Genomic DNA, 21,255 nt, shown 5'->3' with positions numbered 1-21,255 from the left:
CATCCTATTCATGTATTTGTCAAGCTGCCTCTTAAACACCACTATTGTACCTGCTTCCATCATCTCCTCTGGCAGCGAATTCCAGACACTCACTACCCTCTGTGTAAAAAACTTGCCCCACACATCTCCTCTATAGTTTTCTCCTCTCACCTTAAATCTATGTCCACTAGTAATTGACTCTTCCACCCTGGGAAAAAGCTTCTGACTATCTACTCTGTCCATGCCACTCATAATTTTGTAAACTTCTATCAAGTCGCCCCTCAATCTCCATCACTCTAGTGAGAACAATCCGATTTTCTTCAACCTCTCCTCATAGCTAATAACCTCCAGACCAGGCAGCATCCTGGTAAACCTCCTCTGCACCCTCTCCAATGCCTCCATATCATTCTGGTAATACAGTGACCAGAATTGCACGCAATATTCCAAGTGTGGCCTAACCAAGGTTCTATACAGCTGCAGCATGACTTCCCAGCTTTTATATTCAATACCCCTGCCAATGAAGGCAAGCATGCCATATGCCTTCCTGACTACCTTGTCTACCTGCGTTGCCACTTTCAGTGACCCGTGGACCTACACACCCAGATCCCTCTGCCCGTCAATGCACTTAAGGGTTCTGTCATTTACTGTAGAATTCCTACCTGTATTAGACCTTCCAAAATGCATTACCTCGCATTTGTCTGGATTAAACTCCATCTGCCATTTCTCTGCCCAAGTCTCCAACCGATCTATATCTCGTTGTATCCTTTGACAATCCTCTTCACTATCTGCAACTCCTCCAACCTTAGTGTCGTCTGCAAATTTACTAATTAGCCCAGTTACATTTTCCTCCAAATCATTTACGTATACTACAAACAGCAAAGGTCCCAGCACTGATCCCTGCAGAACACCACTAGTCACAGCTCTCCATTCAAAAAAGCACCCTTCCACTGCTACCCTCTGTCTTCTATGACCAAGCCAATTCTGTATCCATCTTGCCAGCTCACCTCTGATCCCGTTTGACTTTACCTTCTGTACCAGTCCGCCATGAGGGACCTTGTCAAAGGCCTTACTGAAATCCATGTGGATAACATCCACATTACCTTATGGGGTCTGGCCTATATGTGACTCCAGACCCAAAGCAATTTGGTTGACTCTGAAATGGTCTAGAAAGCCACTTAGTTCCAGGGCAGTTAGGGATGGGCAGCAATTTCTAGCCTTTTCAGTGACACCCACACCCCATGAAAGAATTTTTAAAAAGTTTCATATTCATCATGTCTGCAGAGTTTTTGAATTTCATGTTTTAATAAATAGCTACAGAATAAATTATAAATGTTTTGATGCTTGTAGTTATCCAAAATAATCATAAAAGGCATCAGTGTCTGGGTCATCCCTTTTGCTACGGCCAGCATTCCTTAAGAACAATGATGGTGCTTTCTTTCGTTGCTTCCTTAGCTTGGGAATCATTGGTTTTATGCCATACTCTGAAAAGACAAGCAAAGGGTCTTTAATCATTGTTTCATACATTAAGGTGTTGCATCAGTTTTCTAAGACCGACTTGAGATAGATTCCTGGGATTATCCACATGGATTGTTGACATTTCCACATCAGGACACCTCATAGGTCAATACATATTCAGCTGTTCTAAGTCTGCCACCAAATGATCAGCAAGCAACGGATTTCCTCAAAGTGCTTTCAAAGACATCTTGCATCAAGGCTAGAGAAGAATTCCCAACACAAAATAATAAAGATTTTTCAGCCCAGGCGATGTTTTGGGAAGGGAATTGTTGAAAACTGTAACATTGTGCAAAATGATCTTGTCTTATTTGGTTAAAGGTGTTAAGGAAGACAGAAGCAAAATGCCCCAGCCCATGGGAATGTCGTACTGCATGAAGACACAAACCACTTCAAGCCATGTCAAAAAAAGGAATTAAACTATACCATCCATATTTCATAAAATAAAAGCATGAGAAAGTGAAAGCCTTCTCATTAAGCTTGCAGTAACTGCAGGAGTGGATGGTTTTAGCACATGAGAAATATATATGGCTTACACATTCCTGTTTTTAAGACTTATTACTAACTCAGCTGTACTGTTCAATGATTGATGTACATTCTCCTTCACCTGAAAATTTCTCTGCTCCCCCGGATAGATTCCCTGCTCAGGGCTCTTCTACATCCCAGCTCATGTCCTTCAACCTTCCATCTCAACTCTACTGTGCATCTCCCTTGGTCCTTTCTCCAATATCCTGGCACAGGCCAGGATTTGCCCCTCAGCTGAAATGATCTAGCTAACTAACTAACTTGAGATCTTCCTGATCTGTTTGAATTACTCCCTTACCTAGCTGAGCTGCTGATGCCAGGAAAGCTTCAGCTTTCTTGGCCCTGCTCTTTGATACCCATCCTCCTTTTATTTCTTTCCCTATTCTTCCTGATCCTTGTACCTAGGAATGTTAAGCATCCGATCTTCCCTTTATTGAGCCAGGTCTAAGTTACTGCCACTACACTATAATCATAGCTACCTTTAAAAGACCTTCTCAAAAGTCAGACCTATAACCTGATTACTGATCCAGGTGTATTTCTCCTCTTATGGTGTGCACTTTGTCGAAAGTGCCAGGTGTTGCAAGAATACAGTGCCATAGGTGTGAAATAGTGTTCAGGAGCATGGATCTCTGGCTGATTTGCCCCTCAGCTGAAATGATCTAGCTAACTAACTAACTTGAGATCTTCCTGATCTGTTTGAATTACTCCCTTACCTAGCTGAGCTGCTGATGAAGCAATTGCCCGGGTGTCCTGTTAGTGATTAATCATTGATTTTTTTTCCCATGGAATCTTTTAGTACTTTAGATGGTACAGCATCATCTGATGATGCAACTGAACCGGTCACAAATACTGTTCTGATAGGGGAATGCACTATTTCAAAGAGGTGGAGGGAAGTTCCAACCGGTGTCCTGGCCAATATTTATTCCTCAACTAATTTCTCTAAAAACAGATTATTTGAGATTATCTCATTGCTGTTCGTGGGAGCTTGCTTTGTGCTAATTGGTGCCACATTTCCTACATTACAAAGATGACTATACTTCAAAAGTAGTTCATTGGCTGTAAATGCTTTGTGACATCCTGAGGTCATGAAAGGCATTACAAAAATGCAAGGAAGCAAAAGGTGACTTTACCATCTAAATATCCAAAGTGTTCTCTTGGATGACTCAAGTCCATTACATTCCCAGTGCTTTCTTTCTTCACTCTGATAGTGAAATGGAGAAATAAACAGCACATAAATTAGGCTAGCTGTACACCATTCCATTTAACTTTAAGCTTTGGCAAATAGACATTAGATATAAATGACTCTGACGAACACTGATGGCATACCGTTTCAGTGTGAGCATTGCACCCAAATCAAAAAGAATTGCCAGGAGTAAGAGGCAGTTGAGACACAGTCTCTTTAAACAATTGTGCCTTTTACTATTGTGAGTGCTCATTATTCCTTTAAAGGGAGAATAGAATCAATACATATATAAGAATTAACTAACAAGGGCATCAAATCTCAGCATTTCACGCACAATATAATATCAGCATAAATAAAATACAGCCCTGCCCAGGAGAGTGACATTCAAACTTCAAATGGAACCATTTGAAAAGATCGTCACCAAAACATAATTGTATATGCAGTTATGATGTCACTCTTTGTGATGCAAGAACATTTGTTATTTTTACAAAGGATTGATTGTTAAGGGTTTTGTTTTTAATTGTGCCATGTTGAAATACAGACCCATTGATGCATTGACGTTTAGAAACAAAATGAGATAAATATCATCTTTGTGTTTCTGTGGTCAAGTGAGGACTTGTATTCAAAAGCAATCCTTTAACTCCTATTGTACAGTAGTTATGAATTCCCATTTGTGATGTTGCAGCAATCTTACTTCAGAAAATAATTCCTATCATTTCCAGAAGGAAAATAAGATAAGCTCCAAATAAGTGATTAACCAATTAGAGTATAATGTCTTTTATTTTTACCAGCCGAAGACAACAATAATTACATTTGCAGAATACTGATAAGTAACAGAGGATCTTCACAAAACCATGGCGTTTTACTATATTACCATTTTCACATGATTTGCACTTTTCTCAGCAAAACTGTTCAGCCACGGAGGCAGAGTTCTGGAACCTACCTGACAATGATTGGATCAAATTATACATTGCAGACGAGCTGTTGAACGTGTCTTGTCCACCAAGAGGACCAATCAGAAATCCAATCCAACTCACTTATGTTGCAAATAGGCATAGCCCTAAGGCAAAATGAAATGCTAATGGGACAAGTAAAGAAACAGAAGATGGGTCTAGAGGGGGTGAATGGCAGAATTATCACCAACTGGTTTCATCCAAAAATATGGGAGTAGAAGTTATGATCTGAAATTGTTACACCCAATGTTAAGTCTGGAAAGCTGTAAAGTGCCTAATCAAAAGATGAACTGCTGTTCTTCGAGCTAGTGTTGAGCTTCATTGGAGCAGTGTAGGAGGTCAGTGTATGAGTGAGACAGAAAATTAAAATGACAGGTTATTGGAAGCTTGGGTCACGACTGAACGAAGATGTTCTGCAAAGTGGTCACTCAATCTCCATTTGGTCTCCCCAGTGTCGAGGAGACCACATTGTGAGCAGCGAATACAGCATATCAAATTGAAAGAAGTGCAAGTAAATCGCTGCTTCACCTGCAAGGCGTGCTTGAGACCTTGAACATTGTGAAAGGCGAGGTAAAGGGGAAGGTGCCATGGGAAAGGGAATGAGTTGTGGAGTGATTGATGAGTGAAGCAGGATGTTTCAGACGGATCAGTTCAAAGAAAAAACAAAATGAATGAAATAAAAATATCAGTTTGGCTCAGTGCTGGCTTCTGAGTCAGAATGGTTTGGATTCGTATACCATTCTAGAGACTTGAGGTCATTCATTAAAATTGTACCAGGAATGAGAGACATAGAGGAAATGCCAAGACTGGAGCTTTTTCATGTGAACAAACTTCAAGTTTTCAAAATTATGAAATGCTCTGAGATGATAGAGAAAAGAAAGACATTTACATAGTGCCTTCCACAGCTGGGACGTTTCAAAGGACTTTGCAGCCAGTGAAGTACTTATGAAGTGCAGCCACTGTTGTAGGAAACACAGCAAACAGTTTGTGCAAGCTTGCACAAACAGCAATGAAATAATTACCAACTATTACATTTTTTGAGTTCTGAAGGAGTCATATGGACTTGAAACCCTCTCCCCACAGATGTTGTCAGAGCTGCTGAGTTTTTCCAGCATCTTGTTTTTATTTCAGATTTCTAGCATCTGCAGTATTTTGCTTTTATCCTAATACATTTTTTGTTATGTTTCTGGAAGGGTAAATAGTGGTCAGGACACTAGTGTTCTTTAAAATAGTGCCTGAGAGATCATTTACATCCGCCCAACAGGAGAGACAGGGGCCTTAGTTTGATGTTATATCTAAAAGATGGCACCTCCAAATGTTGGGCTCTCCCTCGGGGCAACTGAAGACTTTTTTTTATTCATTCATAGGATACGGGCATCGCTGGCTAGGCCAGCATTTATTGCCCATCCCTAATTGCCTTTGTTCAGGGGGCATTTAAGAGTCAATCACATTGCTGTGGGTCTGGAGTCACATGTAGGCCAGACCAGGTAAGGATGGCAGTTTTCCTTCCCTAAAGGACATTAGTGAACCAGATGGGTTTTTATAACAATCGACAATGGTTTCATGGTCATTATCAAACTTTTAATTCCAGATTTTTATTGAATTCAAACTGCCATGGCGGGATTTGAACCTGGGTTCCCAGCGCATTACCCTGGGTTAAAAGCAAAATACTGCGGATGCTGGAAATCTGAAACAAAAACAGAAAATGCTGGAAAAACTCAGCAGGTCTAAAAGCATCTGTGGAGAGAAAAAAAAGAGTTAATGCTTCGAGTCCTTATGGCTCTTCTTCAGAGCTCTGAAGAAGTCATGCAGACTCCAAACATTAACTCTGTTTTTCTCTCCACAAATGCTGTTAGACCTGCTGAGTTTTTCCAGCATTTTTTATTTTTGTTTGGCATTACCCTGGATCTCTGGATTACTAATCCAGCAACAAAACCACTACTCCATCGCTTCCCCCTACAAAACTGATTTTTATTGGGTGAGGGTATTGGGATAGATGGAACAAAAGGTGAGTTAATGAAGTTGAGGTACTGATCAGTCATATCTGATCGAATGGCAGAATAGGCTAGAGAGGCTGAATGGCCTGTTCTTATGGTCATCATTTTCCAGGAATGAGGCCACATCCCTGTGTCACTTTATGTCAGTGCAACCCATTCCACCCCTTTCACTACAGGCAGACATTGCTGAATCCCTATCTGGCGTAGGCTTCTAAGTGGCCAATTATCTATTATAATAATAACTAACTTCCTTTCTTGAGGCTCCCCTCTTCAAACTATTCATTACCCTGTCTACAATTATTGCTGGCCCACTGACAACTAAATCAGTAAGTTTGTGTGCCTGGCATTTGGCCAGCCCAAAGAATTGCCCTCCTTCCATTAAGGCCTTTCTCATTGATTGAATCAAAGACATGTTAATATCTGCTTGAAATGTCATTGGTCCATTCCATTATCAATCATAGATGATCTCTGAACCCCTGAAATTCTATCGGTGCATTTTACAGTCATTCATTGATTAATGCTACCTAACCTTGAAACACTGTAGGCCCAATCTACTGCCAATCATTGATTAATGCTTGTACCTTTCCTCCATCACAATGTCAGAAGCGGGTATGTGTACTGATGATTGCACAGTACCATTCACAATTCCTCAGGTAATGAAGCAGTCTGTGCTCAGATGCAGCAAGACCTGAAACAACATTAAGGCTTAGGCTGATCAGTGGCAAGAAACATTTATGCCATACCAGTGCCAGGTAATGACCATCTCCCAACAAGAGAATCCTGAAAATCCCTACTTAACAGCACTGTGGGAAAACCTACAGTGCAACCTTCTCAAGGAAAATTAGGGATGACCAATAAATGCTGGCTTTGCCAGCAATACCCACCCATGGACAAATTAAAAAATAATCCTGGAATGCCATTGGATCAATCTATTGTCAATCATTGACTAAAACTTCCACCTTCTGAGATACTATTGGTCTATTCTACTGCCAATCAATAATTAATGCTCCCACCTCCAGATGTACTAATGATCCATCTTACTGCCAATCATAGATCAATGTTAGGCCAGTTAGTCTTAATCTCAGGCATTGGGGAATTGTTGGAATGCATTATTAAGGAGGAAATAGCAGGACATTGAAAAAAACAATACAATCAGGCAGAGTAAACATGGTTTTGTGAATGGGAATTTTGTTTGACAATTTTTTTAGAGCTCTTTGAGGATGTAACATGTTGGGGGATAAATGGGAACCAGCAGATGGAGCGTATTTACATTTCCAGAAGGCAGACGATAAGATTACAACAAAAGGTAAGAACTCATGGGGCAGAATTTTCTGCCTGGCGGGCGGGCGGGCCCAACCCAATCTCCTGCGGGTGGTGAGCCGACCCCCGCCGGAGTAGCGGGTACTGACACCATTTCAAGTGGGCGGGCCAAGTAAGGGCATGCGCAGGAAAGAGCGCACATCTCCCTGAGACTAACTGCTGCCTGAGGGAGATCGCTGACAGCTGTATAAGCTTTAAAAATAGAAAAATAATAAAATCCTTAACATGCCCCCCTCATGTGACAATGTCACACAAGATGGGACGTGTTAATAAATTTCACTGAAACTTTAATAAACTTTTTTAAACCCTACATGAAACCTCATCCTGCCAGTGGATGAGGTTTCATGTTTTGTTAGAAGCCCGCTGGGGCTCCCGGCCTGTCCACCAATCTTAAGGTCACCAATGACTGAGATTAAGACTAACTGGCCTAACATTGATCTATGATTGGTAGTAAGATGGATCATTAGTACATCTGGAGGTGGGAGTATTAATTATTGATTGGCAGTAGAATAGACCAATAGTATCTCAGAAGGTGGAAGTGTTAGTCAACGATTGACAATAGATTGGTCCAATGGCAGGGCCTTTGTTTTAATTACAAATTGGCCATTGACAGGTCGGCGGGCAGACAGCTGATCGAGCTGTGCCCCCGTCTTCCTGAAAATTTAAATGGGGCAATATGATGTTGGGGGTTCCCCCGACGTCATCCTGCGTCATTTTGACGTTGACGATCGGGCCCCGCCCCCTGCTCACTGACAGCAAAATCCAGCCCATGATGTTGAGGGTGATATATTAGCAAGGATAGAGGATTGGCTAACTAACAGGAAACAGAAAGTTGGAATAAGTAGGTCATTTTTGAGGTTGGCAAACTGTAACTAGTATAGTGCACAGGTATCAGTGCTGGAGCCTCAACTATTTACAATCTATGTTAATGCCTTGGATGAAGGGGCCGACTATTTTCTAGCCAAATTTGCTGATGATACAAAGATAGGTAGGAAACTAAGTTGTGAGGAGGATACAAAGAGTCTACAATGGGATATAGATAGGTTAAGTGACTGCAAAAATTTGACAGATGGAGTGTAATGTGGAAAATGTGAGGTTGTCTGTTTTGACAGGAAGAATAGAAATGTGGAATAATATTTAAGTGGAGAGAGATTGCAGCATACTGCAACAGTGAGGAATTTCAAATGGAATGTTGACCTTTATTGGAAGGGGATGGAGCATAAAAGTACACAAGTCTTGCTACAACTGTAGAGGACATTGGTGAGGCTGCACCTGGAGTACTGTGTACTGCTTTGGTCTCCTTATGTAAGGAGATGTACTTCCATTGGAAGCAGTTCAGAGAAAGTTCACAGCTGGTTCTAGGATGAAGCGATGGTCAGGTGGGGAACGGTTGACCAGGTTGGGCCTATCTCAGGGGGCTTGACAGAAGCTGTCAAGGATGTTTCCTTCATGGGTAAACCTAGAACTAGAGGGTGCAGTTTAAAAATAATGGGTTTCCCATTTAAGATGGGAATGAAGAGGAATTTCTTCTCTCAGAGTTAGTCTTTGGAATTCTCTTTCAAAGAAAGCAGTGGAGGCTGGGTTATATTCAAGGCTCAGTTAGACAGCATTTTGATCAACAAGAGAATCCAGGATTATGGGGAACAGGCAGGAAAATGGAGTTAAGGTAACAATCAGATCAGCCATGATCTTATTGAATGGAGGAGAAGATTTGAGGGGCTGAATGACCTATTCCTGTTCCTATTTCTTATGATTTTATGATCTTATGTTCACATTCCTCATTTCCTGCACCATGTCTAAGTCCGCGATCATCAGTGGTTAAAAGAAAAAGATTTGTATTTCTATAGTACCTGACCTCACAATTTCCCAAAGTACTTTATGGTCAGTAAAGTACATTCAATGAACTACATTTTGAAGAGCAGTTACTGTTGTAATGGAGGAAATGGGGCAGCCAATTTTCATATAGAAAGCCCCCAAAAGAGCAATATAATAATGACCTGATAATCTGTTCTTCTGATGTTGAGGGATAAATATTGACCAGGACACCAGAGATAACTGTTCTGATGAAAGGTCATCGATCTGAAACATTAACTCTATCTCTCTCCACAGATGTTGCCTGACCCACTGAGTTTTTCCAGCATTTTTGTTCTTATTTCAGATTTCCACTGTCTGCAGTATTTTGCATTTGCATAACTTTTCTGCTCTTATTCAAAGTTGTTGTCACAGGATCTTTCACATGCACTCAATAGAATTGTAGAATCGTTATAGCACAGAAGAAGCCCATTTGACCCATCATGTCTGTCCTGGCTCTCCTAAGGAGCCATTCATGTACTACCACTCCCCTACCCTCTCCCCGCACATTTCTCCTTTTCTCAAATTTGGAAAATTTGTGGACAGATAGAGCCTCAGTTGAATACCTCAGCACCTCCTACAGTGCAGCACTCCCTTGGTGCTGCACTAGAGACTGTTGCGCCCAGGTCACTGAAGTGGGCCTTCAATCCACAACCTTCTGACTCAGAGGAGTGGGCGTTACCCACTGGGCTTTGACTGAAAGTCGAAAGAGCCAGGGCGAGTATTGTCCACAATATGAAAAGACAAATTAAACTCCAAGAACCTCTCTTTCCTTAATAAAAAGACAAGTAAAAGCTGGAAAAATTCATCTGGCAGCATCTGTGGAGAGAAAAACAGAGTTAACGTTTCGACTCCGTCTTTGCTTGTATTTCAGGTTTCCATCATCCCCAATATTCCCCTTTCGGCTCTCCTTCCTTGCCCAATACCTATGGCTAGGCATGGACCATCCGCCTCCCGCTAAACCCCGCCCACTATCTCACCAATTGGATGAGGCGAGCCCGCTTACCCATCAATCCGAAGCACTATTGGTCCCTTTTACTGTTAATTATGCTTTATAGTGTGCCCGCCCACTTTCACGTCATTTTCCCGGGAGCTTCAGTATTATTGGTTAATCTCACGATCAATCCATCAACCCTTTACAACTATTGGTTTTTCCACCTGTCAGTCATTAATTAATGACACCGCCCTACGAGCTGCGTGCGTGGAGTCTGGGAGTTATTCACCCACCAGCCCAAAATAATGATTGACAGATAGATTTGCCAATCACCGTTTAAGGAGCCCAGCCTTGTTGGAAAACTACTGGTCCTTTGCGCTGTCACTCATGAGATTACGTTCCCACCCACCCCCCCCGAAGGCAGGGGGTTGACCGGCTTTGGTGGGGCCAGTGCGCAGGCGCTGCGGCGCGTGTGTGGCCCAACGGTCGCCGGGTCTGTGGAAAATGCGGAAGCTGAAGGGGGAGATACGGCCGCCGAAGCAGGTGAGCGGGGCGGAGCGGGACTGATGGAGAGCCAGAGGCCGCAATTGGCCGACAGTAGCGCCAAGAAACCGGGCGGGGACGCTCACAATAGCGGAAAACAGGGCCAGAGAGCTCCGAAATCGGCAGGCAGAAAGGTGAAGTTTGTTCCGTTCCCACAAGACCCCAATGAAAGCGGGACGGGAGAAGAGGAAAACGCGGGGCCGGAGAGATCGGATTGACCGTAAGGGCTTACGCCGCTATCAGCAGCGGAAACCAGGAGCACCCCCAACCGCACCGCCCCCCCGCCCTCATCCCGGGGCCAGTCTGACAGCCTCCGCACTGGGGCAAGTCTGACAGCTCCACACTGGGGCCACTGTGGTCCGCTCCGCACTGGGGCCACTGTGGACAGCTCCACGCTGGGGCCAGTCTAACAACCTCTGGACTGGGACCAGTCTGACAATTCCGCACCGGGCCCACTGTGGACAGCTCCGCACCGGGGCCACTGTGGACAGCTCCGCACCGGGGCCAGTCTGACAGCTCCGCACCGGGGCCACTGTGGACAGCTCCGCACCGGGGGCAGTCTGACAGCTCCGCACCGGGGCCACTGTGGACAGCTCCGCACCGGGGCCACTGTGGACAGCTCCGCACCGGGGCCACTGTGGACAGCTCCGCACCGGGGCCACTGTGGACAGCTCCGCACCGGGGCCACTGTGGACAGCTCCGCACCGGGGCCACTGTGGACAGCTCCGCACCGGGGGCAGTCTGACAGCACTGCACTGCACTGGGGCTGATCAGCCCCGGCGCCCGGGACCGCCCTGGCCAGCCCCGGCGCCCTGGCCAGCCCGGGCCCGCCCTGGCCAGCCCCGGCGCCCGGGCCCGCCCTGGCCAGCCCCGGCGCCCGGGCCCGCCCTGGCCAGCCCCGGCGCCCGGGCCCGCCCTGGCCAGCCCCGGCGCCCGGGCCCGCCCTGGCCAGCCCCGGCGCCCGGGCCCGCCCTGGCCAGCCCCGGCGCCCGGGCCCGCCCTGGCCAGCCCCGGCGCCCGGGCCCGCCCTGGCCAGCCCCGGCGCCCTGCATCCGCCCCGGCCAGCCCACTAGCTGTGCGTCCCTCCCTACCTGCTCCCTCAATGGCACAGTTGGTTTTTAAGAGGTTATTTTTAGTCAGTGTTTTTCATTTCCTGTTTTAATGCGCAGTGGTGAACTGCTTTGTTATTTGCTACTTGCCCAATTTCCACATTTAATATTAAAATTGATTATCTTACTGCACTGTAATTACCCCTCCTTCCTTGTTGTGATGGTTCAATCACAATGTAACAAGTTGACATGAGAAGTTTCCAGTTTCTGAATTGTAAAACAAACTGATCATTGGTGGTCACTTTTCTCATTGCTGTTATCCCGGTAACTGTTGGCACAGCACTGGACTCCTGCATCACTCTATTCACAATAAGGACAAGTTGTATTTATATAGCATCTTCAATGTAATAGAACATCCAAAGACACTTCACTGGCACCAGGCCAAAGTAGGACAGGTAACTAAAAGCTTGGTCAAAGAGGTAGGTCTTCAGATGTGTGCTTAACAAAAGAGTGAGCTCGCAGGGATGGAATGCCAGAACTTGGGGCCTTGGTAGCTGAAGGCATATCCTCTAATAGTGGAATGAAGGAAATGGAGAAGAGGCCAGTTTTGGAGGACAGCAAAGTTCTTCGAGCATTGTACGGTTGAAAAAGGTTACAGAGATGAAGAGGGCTTGGTCATGGAGGGTTTTTTAACACTAGAATGAGAATTCTGAATTCAAAGTGTTCATAGACCTTGGGTTGGTCAGTGATGACAGAGCGTACACGTGACCAGGATTATGTAAGCTGGAATATTCAGGGATAGATCGTGGGGAAGTGGGGGAACTCCAGAGGCAACTCAGGGTTAGATGAGAAGCCATTATAGGAGAATCTCTGACAATGACTGGATAGGCAAAAGTGGAACTAGGCAAGGCTAATCCCACTCAGCTAGACAACAAGCAGACATTGTTGGAGGCTGGTATGTTTTGTCAGAGAGGCTGAGAAGGATGAGGAGTGATGGTGTGCCACAGTTAAGAGGATGATATTTGTTACTTCAATTATGGCCATGTTAGTGCAGTTCTGGGATGGAAACCTAATCAGAGAGGTTCAGACGGGGAGCTGTGGATAAGATGGGCATGAATTTGGGTGGTACCAGCATATTCAAGGATTTTGGAGAGAAAAAGGTTGTGGAATAGGTTGACAGGAAGTTTGCACAGATGTAAGGATTTTTTGATATGCTTCTACATTTATTCAGGCTTTTAATAAAGTTTATAAGCCATGCACATCCCTGGTGATGAATGAACCATAAGAACTTTTCTGAATGACTAGGAGAGAAAAAGAAAATGCATTCTTACTGAAGTGAAAGCATAAATATAAAGGAATAATACATTTTTTAATAAAAGCAAAATGCTGCGAATGCTGGAGATCTGAAATAAAAACAGATGTTGCCAGACTTGCTGAGTTTTTTCAGCACCTCTTTTTATATATTTGTTTTCATTTGACTGCATACTCTAAATGATATGGAAAAATGTTTAGAGTAGTGTTGGTGGACGTTTTAGTGTTGATTACAAAGTTGCACTGACTGTCCCTGTTCTTGGCTGTTTTTAAAAGTTTATGGGAAAATTGAAGCACTGTCCCTGTTTAAATTTCTAAAATTATTTTAACCGGATTTGTCTTAAAACGCTTTTTCTTAACTATTTAAATTATTGCAGTAATCCATTTACTGGTGGCATCGCTTCTAAATCAACCCAAGTATTCAGGAATTGCTGGTAAGTTGAATTTGAAATTGACCTGAAAATTGACAAATGTGACAAGAACTGGGAATAGCATGCTGCATCTTTTTGTGGGTTAACACCCAATCCAACCAAATATTTTGTGCTACCTTTTGGCTATGAAGAATAGTATAACTGAGAATAGAGGCACTAATTTTGAAATTCAGGTGCTTTCTGGCAATTCACTGTAGCCTTTTGATAGCATTCTGTTTTATGGTCAGTGTTTCTGGAGGCAAGGTCTATGTTTGATCTGTCAGTGTTGTGGCTTTATTAGTCATTAGTTGACATGTGGTATATTTTTAGGATAGTGGATATCAAAGCCATGGATAGGGCATGAAAGGATGAGGAGTTACAGAAACTGAGGCCCTAAAATAGGTTAAGAGATGGTCTAATAGTGATCTTCAAAATGATACAAAATGTCAGACTATCAAAGCAACTCTTATCAAAGTCACAGATGACGTCCTGTGTGACTGTGACAAAGGTAAACTTTCCCTCCTCGTCCTTCTCGACCTGTCTGCAGCCTTTGACACGTTTAACCAGACCATTCTCCTCCAACACCTCCACTGCCATTCAGCTGGGCGGGACTGCTCTCACCTGATTCCATTACTATCCATCCAATCGTAGCCAGAGAGTCACTTGCAATGGCTTCTCTTCCTGGTCCCACACAGTGTCTGATATCCTACAAGGATCTATCCTTGGCCCCCACCAATTTTTTACCTACATACGGGTGGGCCCTCAGCAACATCTTCCGAAAACACAGTGTTACTTTTCACATGTACGTGACAATACCCAGCTCTACCTCACTACCATCCCTCTCAACTCTTCCATTGCTAAATTATCAGACTGCTTATCTGACATTGAGTATTAGATAAACGGAAATTTCCTCCGATGAAACAGCAGAAAGACTGGAGCCATTGTTTTGGTTCCTGCTCTAAACTCTGTTCCCTAGCTACCGACACCATCCCTCTCCCTGGTAACAATCTGCCATTAAACCAGTCTGTTTGCAACCATGGTATCACACTTGACCCTGATCTCTTCACCAACTTCGCCCCAATCTCAGCTCATTTGTTGCTGAAAGCCTCACCCATTTCTGGTAAGTTGACCTTGAATTTGAAATTGAGCTGAAAATTGACAAATGTGACAAGAATTGAGAATAGCATGCTGCATCTTTTTGTGGATTAACATACTATCCAACCAAGTGTTATCTCCAGACTTGACTATTCCAACCCACTTCTGCCTGGCATCCTACGTTCTACCCTCCGTAAACTTGAGGTCATCCAAACTCTGCTGCTCGTATCTTAACTTGCACCAAGTCCCCTTTCACCTCTGTGCTCGCTGACCTACATTGGCTCCCAGTCAAGCAATGTCTTGATTTTAAAATTCTCATCCTTGTTTTAAAATCCCTCCCGTCCCACAGCCCTCCAAGAATCTGCACTCCTCTAATTCTGGCCTCTTACGCATTCCCAGTTATAATTGCCCCACTGTTGGTGGCCACACCTTCAGATGACAAGGCCCCAAGCTCTGGAATTCCCTCCTACATCGCGCAGCCTCTCTACTTCACTTTTCTCCTTTAAGATGCTTCATAAAACCTACCTCTTTGACCAAGCTTTTGATGATCTGATGTATAACCTCCTTAAGCAGCTTGTTTCATGCTCTGTTTTAAAATGCTTATGCGGAGCACCTTGGGATGTTTTATTATGTTAAAGGTGCTGTATAAAAATAAGTTTGCTGTTGTTATAGGGTCTGATTAAGTTATTGGGGAGAAACTTTTTGCTGACTAGAGTTGGTAGCTAGAGGCCATAAGTTTAAGATTGGCACCAACACAATGAAGGGAAAGTTTAGAAGGGGAAAACAGTTCCATGCAGAGGGTAGCTAGGAGAGGGATTGCCCTACTAGAAACAATGGTGGAAGCAGAATCTATAATAGCGATCAAAAGGGAAGTAAATAAATATTTGAAAGGTAGTAATGCTAATGGGTATGTATGAAGGGCTGAAGAATGGCACTAAGTGGATAATTCTTTGACTATGAGCTGAATAGTCTTCTTCTGTGCTGCAGAATTCTTTGTCATTATGAGGAAGACACCAGTTGAGGGGTTCGGATATCCTTAAAAGCAAGGCTAGAGCATTCACAACCAAGCGACCCCTGAGATTAGATTCAGACTTTTGTACCTACCATGTGCTGCAATACTGGGAGAGTACAACCACTATCTATGTAGATTTGCGAATTTTTTCTGATTTTAAAATTTTTCGAAAGGAGAAAACTGATGTAATAAAATCCCACGTTGTTTGGCCAATGGAATAGCCACTTGTCTAATTTAAGATGAAGAATTACCCATGGAAGAGCAGGAGAGCGTGAACTTAATTTTTTAATGTACGTTCTCACTTTGGAGTTAGTTTTGCCTCATGACCTATACTGACATTCAATAATTGATTTTTGTCAATTGTATTTCAAAATGGTGGAGTCAAAGTTACAGCACATGGAATGTGCAAACTAAAGGAAGAAACGAGGATGATGTCAGAGTTTAAGAATATGAATTATGCAAATAACACCTTTTTCTCAAGCGAGCCTATATATTAAATTTGGGCCCTTTGTACTGGGATATTGATGAGAACCTGGTTAGCGCTTAATTTCCCAAACTGCTATATACTCCTGATACCAATTATACTGCTTTAACAAAAATAGAGACCAGGCAAGTTAAAAAGGCTTGCAAGTTAGTGCTAACTGATATTAGGCAACTTTTCAAAGTTGGTTGGCAGAAGTGTAGAAAAGGAGCAGTTATCAAAGCTTAGCTAGGGGAAATGATGTGTTACAGGCTAGCCGAGAATAGTGAAAGATGAAGAAATACTTTGACTGGGATCAGCCAAAAAGACTGTAGAGAGCTGCTGGATTTGTGCAAATATGGAGTCAGCCAACTCGTTCATTCTGGAACACATTCTGGTTATTTGCCATGTCTCAACTCTAGAAAACAAGTACAGATATAAATTGTCATTGTACAGATAACCTATACCTGTTGGCTTTTTTGAAATTTCCATAGGCACGGACCACAAAAACACTCAGATCCCTACAGTTTGCTAATCCAGGTCGTCAAATAACAGAGTTCACACCAGAAACCAGTCGGAGAGAGAAACGGAAACTACAGACGAAGCCATCAAGTCAATCTAATGCAGACAGGTAACATATTTGTGATTTTTTTTTCACATCGAGAAACAAAGTTAAATGGTTAAGATCACATTGGGTTTGATCTAGACCCAGCACCTCTTAGCCATTGAGATGGGAATTGATTTTGAAACGTCACTCAGGGAGGTTGATAAATGGTGGAAAATGTAGTGTTTTTAAACCTTCCCTGTATGAGGTGGGGGAGGGTCTGCAAGCATTGGTACACAGCTCTGAGCCAAAATTCTGAAAGAAAGCATCAACTCCCGATAGGAAAGCTGTACCAGTGGAGGAGAATGTGTTACACAGCAACAAGAATTTAAAAAAAGATTGTAAAGACATCATGTACAGAAGAATACTAGAAATTGAATGTCCTTGGGATCCCCTTCTCAGATTTCTAAGGTCTTGGACTAGAGTTTGAAAACCTCAGCATGTCTGCCTGAGTATCCCTGATGCTCAGATCACATCAACTGCATCTCCTTTAAAAAGTATCCTTGGAGCTAACAGCACTGACATTTAAGCACTTATCAACTAATTTGTCCACAGTCCTTTAATTTGCTTGCGCCTTCAGTGCATTTTGACTCATTGAATGCAGACCTATTTGGATTATCAGAAAAACAAGCCCACTAGAGTTCCCTGTTTTGTGCTCTTTATGTAGTTGCAGCAAATTGCAATACTTGAGATAAATAACAAACTGCACTTTATAACTTCCACACTCTGGTTAGTGAATTACCTGGCTAGTTTACTGGTTATGTACCTTTTTTGTTGCACTATTTTTTTTTTCTGATGAATCATTCAGATGAGGCGCACAAAATAATAAACTGGGGCTATTTCATGATTAATGAGATCCCAATCAAATGAGCCGGTTTCTGTATCTGGTTATTCCTGACCCACAATCTCTCCGTTAAGTTATTGTGTGCAGCCAAATAAACTGAAAGCCTTATTAGCTACATTGACAAGAAAACCCTTTGGTTTCTCCAAAGCTTAAAAAATACATTTTATGGCTTCCATATATTAATACTACATATTTAACTGGTTTTCTGATCCTGTTCAACTAATGTCTCCTTTTAATTGCTTTCTTCCTGTACCTGTTTGCCTCCAGACAATTATATATCAGATACGTAGAGGATAAGTTTATTGATCTTTTAATTGCAGCAGCATGTAAGGATTTCCTTACCTTTATCTGCTTCATCCCACACTCAAATTCACTTTTGAGATGGAGCAGTCTAACCCTTGCCCTGACATATTATTTCAGAAATCCAATGGTTTATGGCTATAAAATTGGCCTTATCAACATTCTTTTAAATACAGAGATAAAAAGAAAAAACTGTGGATGCTGGAAATCCAAAACAAAAACAGAATTACCTGGAAAAACTCAGCAGGTCTGGCAGCATCGGCGGAGAAGAAAAGAGTTGACATTTCGAGTCCTCATGACCCTTCAACAGAACTGAGTGAATATTAGGAGACGGGTATAATATAAGCTGGTTGTGGGGGGGTGGAGTTGCGGGGGGGTGTGGTTGTAGGGACAAGCAAGCAGTATTAGGAGCAGATAATCAAAAGATATACATAGCGCCTTAGCCATTTCCTCACTTAGCAAGCTCGATGCAGAAATAGAGCGTATCAAAGCTATTCTGCGGGACAATGGTTCTCCTGATCACATCATTATTCTCTGTGTATCATTGCAAACTCACAAATGGGCAAAAAGTCCCCACTTTCGAACCTGAAAAGTGCCTGGTCTACCTCAAATTACCCTGAAAAGGCAAAGGATGTCAAAAATTGGAACAACAGGTTAAGCAAGTTGTTTCATGATGCTACAATGCAGGGACGGCACAAATGGTATTTTCACTTAACAGGATGTGCAGTCAGTCCAAAAATACCTTTTGCCTACCACAAAATTGAGCAACGTTGTGTATGAATTTCAGTGCTGGTGTGATTGTCAGGTCCATCCTGACAATTAGCTGATCGAATCAAACATCATGTTCCTCCAGCTGTTCATAATTGGCAGAGTACAGACTGTACTCAACCAGCCTGCATATGCAAAACCAAAAACAAAACATCTATAAGATGCGATTCCACGATTGGGCAGCACTTGCTGAACAAACTCATGTGCTGATAGCTACACTAATAATCAAGATAAGATAATCAGTCCAGCTCACAACATGGCTCGTTTAATCATTCGCTGCATGCAACTGTTCACGGCAAATAAAAGGAATATGTCCAATGTCTTGTGCCTTTTTTGAATTACTGGGGAACTTGGGGAGGCTATAGTTCGCCATTGCTTTCTCTACAGCAATGCCTCGGCCAATCAGAGTTGACTTGCCAACCATTCAGCACCCATTACTCCTGTGGCATAAATTGTTGTGAGCATTTTAAATTTGGCATTCTAGCCTTTGATCTGATGAGTGCAAGATGAAAAGCTTCGGCAACATGTCTCTCTTTTCAGCTATATACAATTAGAAATGTTCCACACCATGTCCTACATGGGGCAAGGGAGCAGGGAAGAACTAGAACCAACCTGCTGTAAATATCTAAAAACTGATTTTTTTCTCTCTCAAACAACACAAGGCCGAGACTTCCCTTCCTTTTCTGTTATTGGATTTTGTTCTCACACTAAAACTGGCTTAATGATAATTAATGGAGGGGTGAAATCCAGGCATGAGATTCAAACTTCACATGTTGCAGAGGGTGGATAGAAACTGAATTGTTAGTGTCTCACGTTAGGAATTGGAAGCTAATTCCATGGAGAAGAAAGAGCATTTCTTATTACCCCAAAATATTAAAGATGGAATAAATAGTTTCAAAAATTAAATATTTCTCCAAAGAGAGAAAAGAAAGTAGCTTGAGAAGAATGAGAGTTGATCTCATTGAAATATATAAACTTCTTACAGGGCTTGACAGGGTAGATGCTGAGAGGCTGTTTCCCCTTGCTGAAGAGTCTTGAACTAGTAGGTCATAGTCTCAGGATAAGGGGTTGGCCATTTAGGATTGAGATAAGGAGAAACATTTTCACTCAGAGGGTGTGAGTATTTGAAGTTCTCTACACTATGGATATAGACAGTGATAGATTTTTGAACTTTTTAGTGAATCAAGGGTTAGTGTGATGAAGTCATGTAGAAGATCAGTCATGATCATATTGAATGGCAAAATAGACTCCAGCTTTATGAGCTACTCCTGCTTCAATTCCTTGTGTTTAATAAGATGGCAACAAATATTTTAATAATTAATCTCATTCATGTGACTAAATGGAATATTAACAACTGCATTGTGTAACCAACAATGAGACGTGATCAATAACTTGAAAATTAATTTTATACAACTGCCATTTGACATGGTAGATGTAGTAGAAGTGGTGTCACAGTTTGTGTATCATGAAGTACAGTCAAGATATGATAAAGACTTGATACAAAAGGATGAAGTGTAATTTAAAAAAAGTGTCTTGTGTCACGGGGTCTGTTGTTGTACGAAACGATGGAAGCAATATCTGTCAAACAGATCTGCCATGTTTGATTATCTTTTAAGTCTGCTAAATACTGTCCTTTGCAAATAAATCCCCCCTTGTAACAGAATCAGTGTCCATGCTTCTCAATTCAACTCCTTTCCGTGCAAAGCCACTGTTATCTGTAATTTCTCAGGAAGCAACTCCTAAATCCACAACCACCTCCACCTAGAAGGCTAAAATCAACAAATGGGAACACCACACTTCCACCGCACATCTTCCCCCACCCCAAGTCTCACATCATTCTGACTAGGACAGGGATCACTGGGTCAAAATCATGGAATTCCCCACCTAGCAGCATTGTGGGAACACCTTCTCTACACAGACTGCAGTGGTTCAAGAAGATGGCTCACCACCCCACTTCAGTGTTGTGGTTGAGCCATAAAATCCAGTTTGCCAGTGATGCCCATGAACCAAGAATTTACATCAAAATTAGGAAAACTGCAATTGTTTGCATAACCAAAGTTTTGAACAAAAAAATAATTTGAGAACAAACTAATGAAATTAAAGTGTCATTCAGTAATTCAATTTGAACAACTGGGGAATTTCTGGAGGCTATAGTTCACCATTGCTTCCTCCATGGCAGTGCCTCAGCCAATCAGAGTCGACTTGCCAACCAATCAGCACCCTTTACTCCTATGGTATAAATTGTTGTGAGCATTTGAAATTTGGCATTCTTGCATTTGTCCTCATGAGTGTAAGATGAAAAGCTTCGGCAACATGTCTCTTTTCAGCAATATACAATTATAAATGTGCCTTTTCTAAAAGTCAGAGGTGGTAAACTGTCACTCACATTGTACACTTTTATTAAAATTGTATCTGTACTTAATTAGAATTATTTTTCATTGATCTGTCATGTTCTGGCCAAACTGCACCTTGAGTACTGTGTACAATTTTATCTCCAAGATACAAAGGAATATTAAAGCACTGTATGTGGTGAGCTGCACAAGATTGGCCTCTGTAATGTTTGAGGATTGAGTCATTGAGGGAAGCCTGATCTCTCTGGAGCTGT

The 21,255-nt window shown here is 42.6% G+C and overlaps 1 protein-coding gene across 1 annotated transcript in view; it reads left to right on the top strand.

Moving 5' to 3' along the window:
- The first annotated feature begins 10,692 nt into the window (after nt 1-10,692).
- Nucleotides 10,693-21,255, top strand: part of LOC121282768 — an 88,341-nt gene continuing 77,778 nt past the window's right edge. Inside the window, exons 1-2 of the mRNA XM_041196534.1 lie at nt 10,693-10,931; nt 16,629-16,765. Coding sequence (XP_041052468.1) covers nt 10,821-10,931; nt 16,629-16,765 — 248 coding nt within the window. The 5' untranslated portion in view covers nt 10,693-10,820. The remainder of the gene's footprint in view (nt 10,932-16,628; nt 16,766-21,255) is intronic.

The sequence above is a fragment of the Carcharodon carcharias genome, chromosome 10 (assembly GCF_017639515.1).
Source record: "Carcharodon carcharias isolate sCarCar2 chromosome 10, sCarCar2.pri, whole genome shotgun sequence".
NCBI lineage: Eukaryota > Metazoa > Chordata > Chondrichthyes > Lamniformes > Lamnidae > Carcharodon > Carcharodon carcharias.
This window is presented reverse-complemented; position numbering and strand designations above follow the sequence as displayed.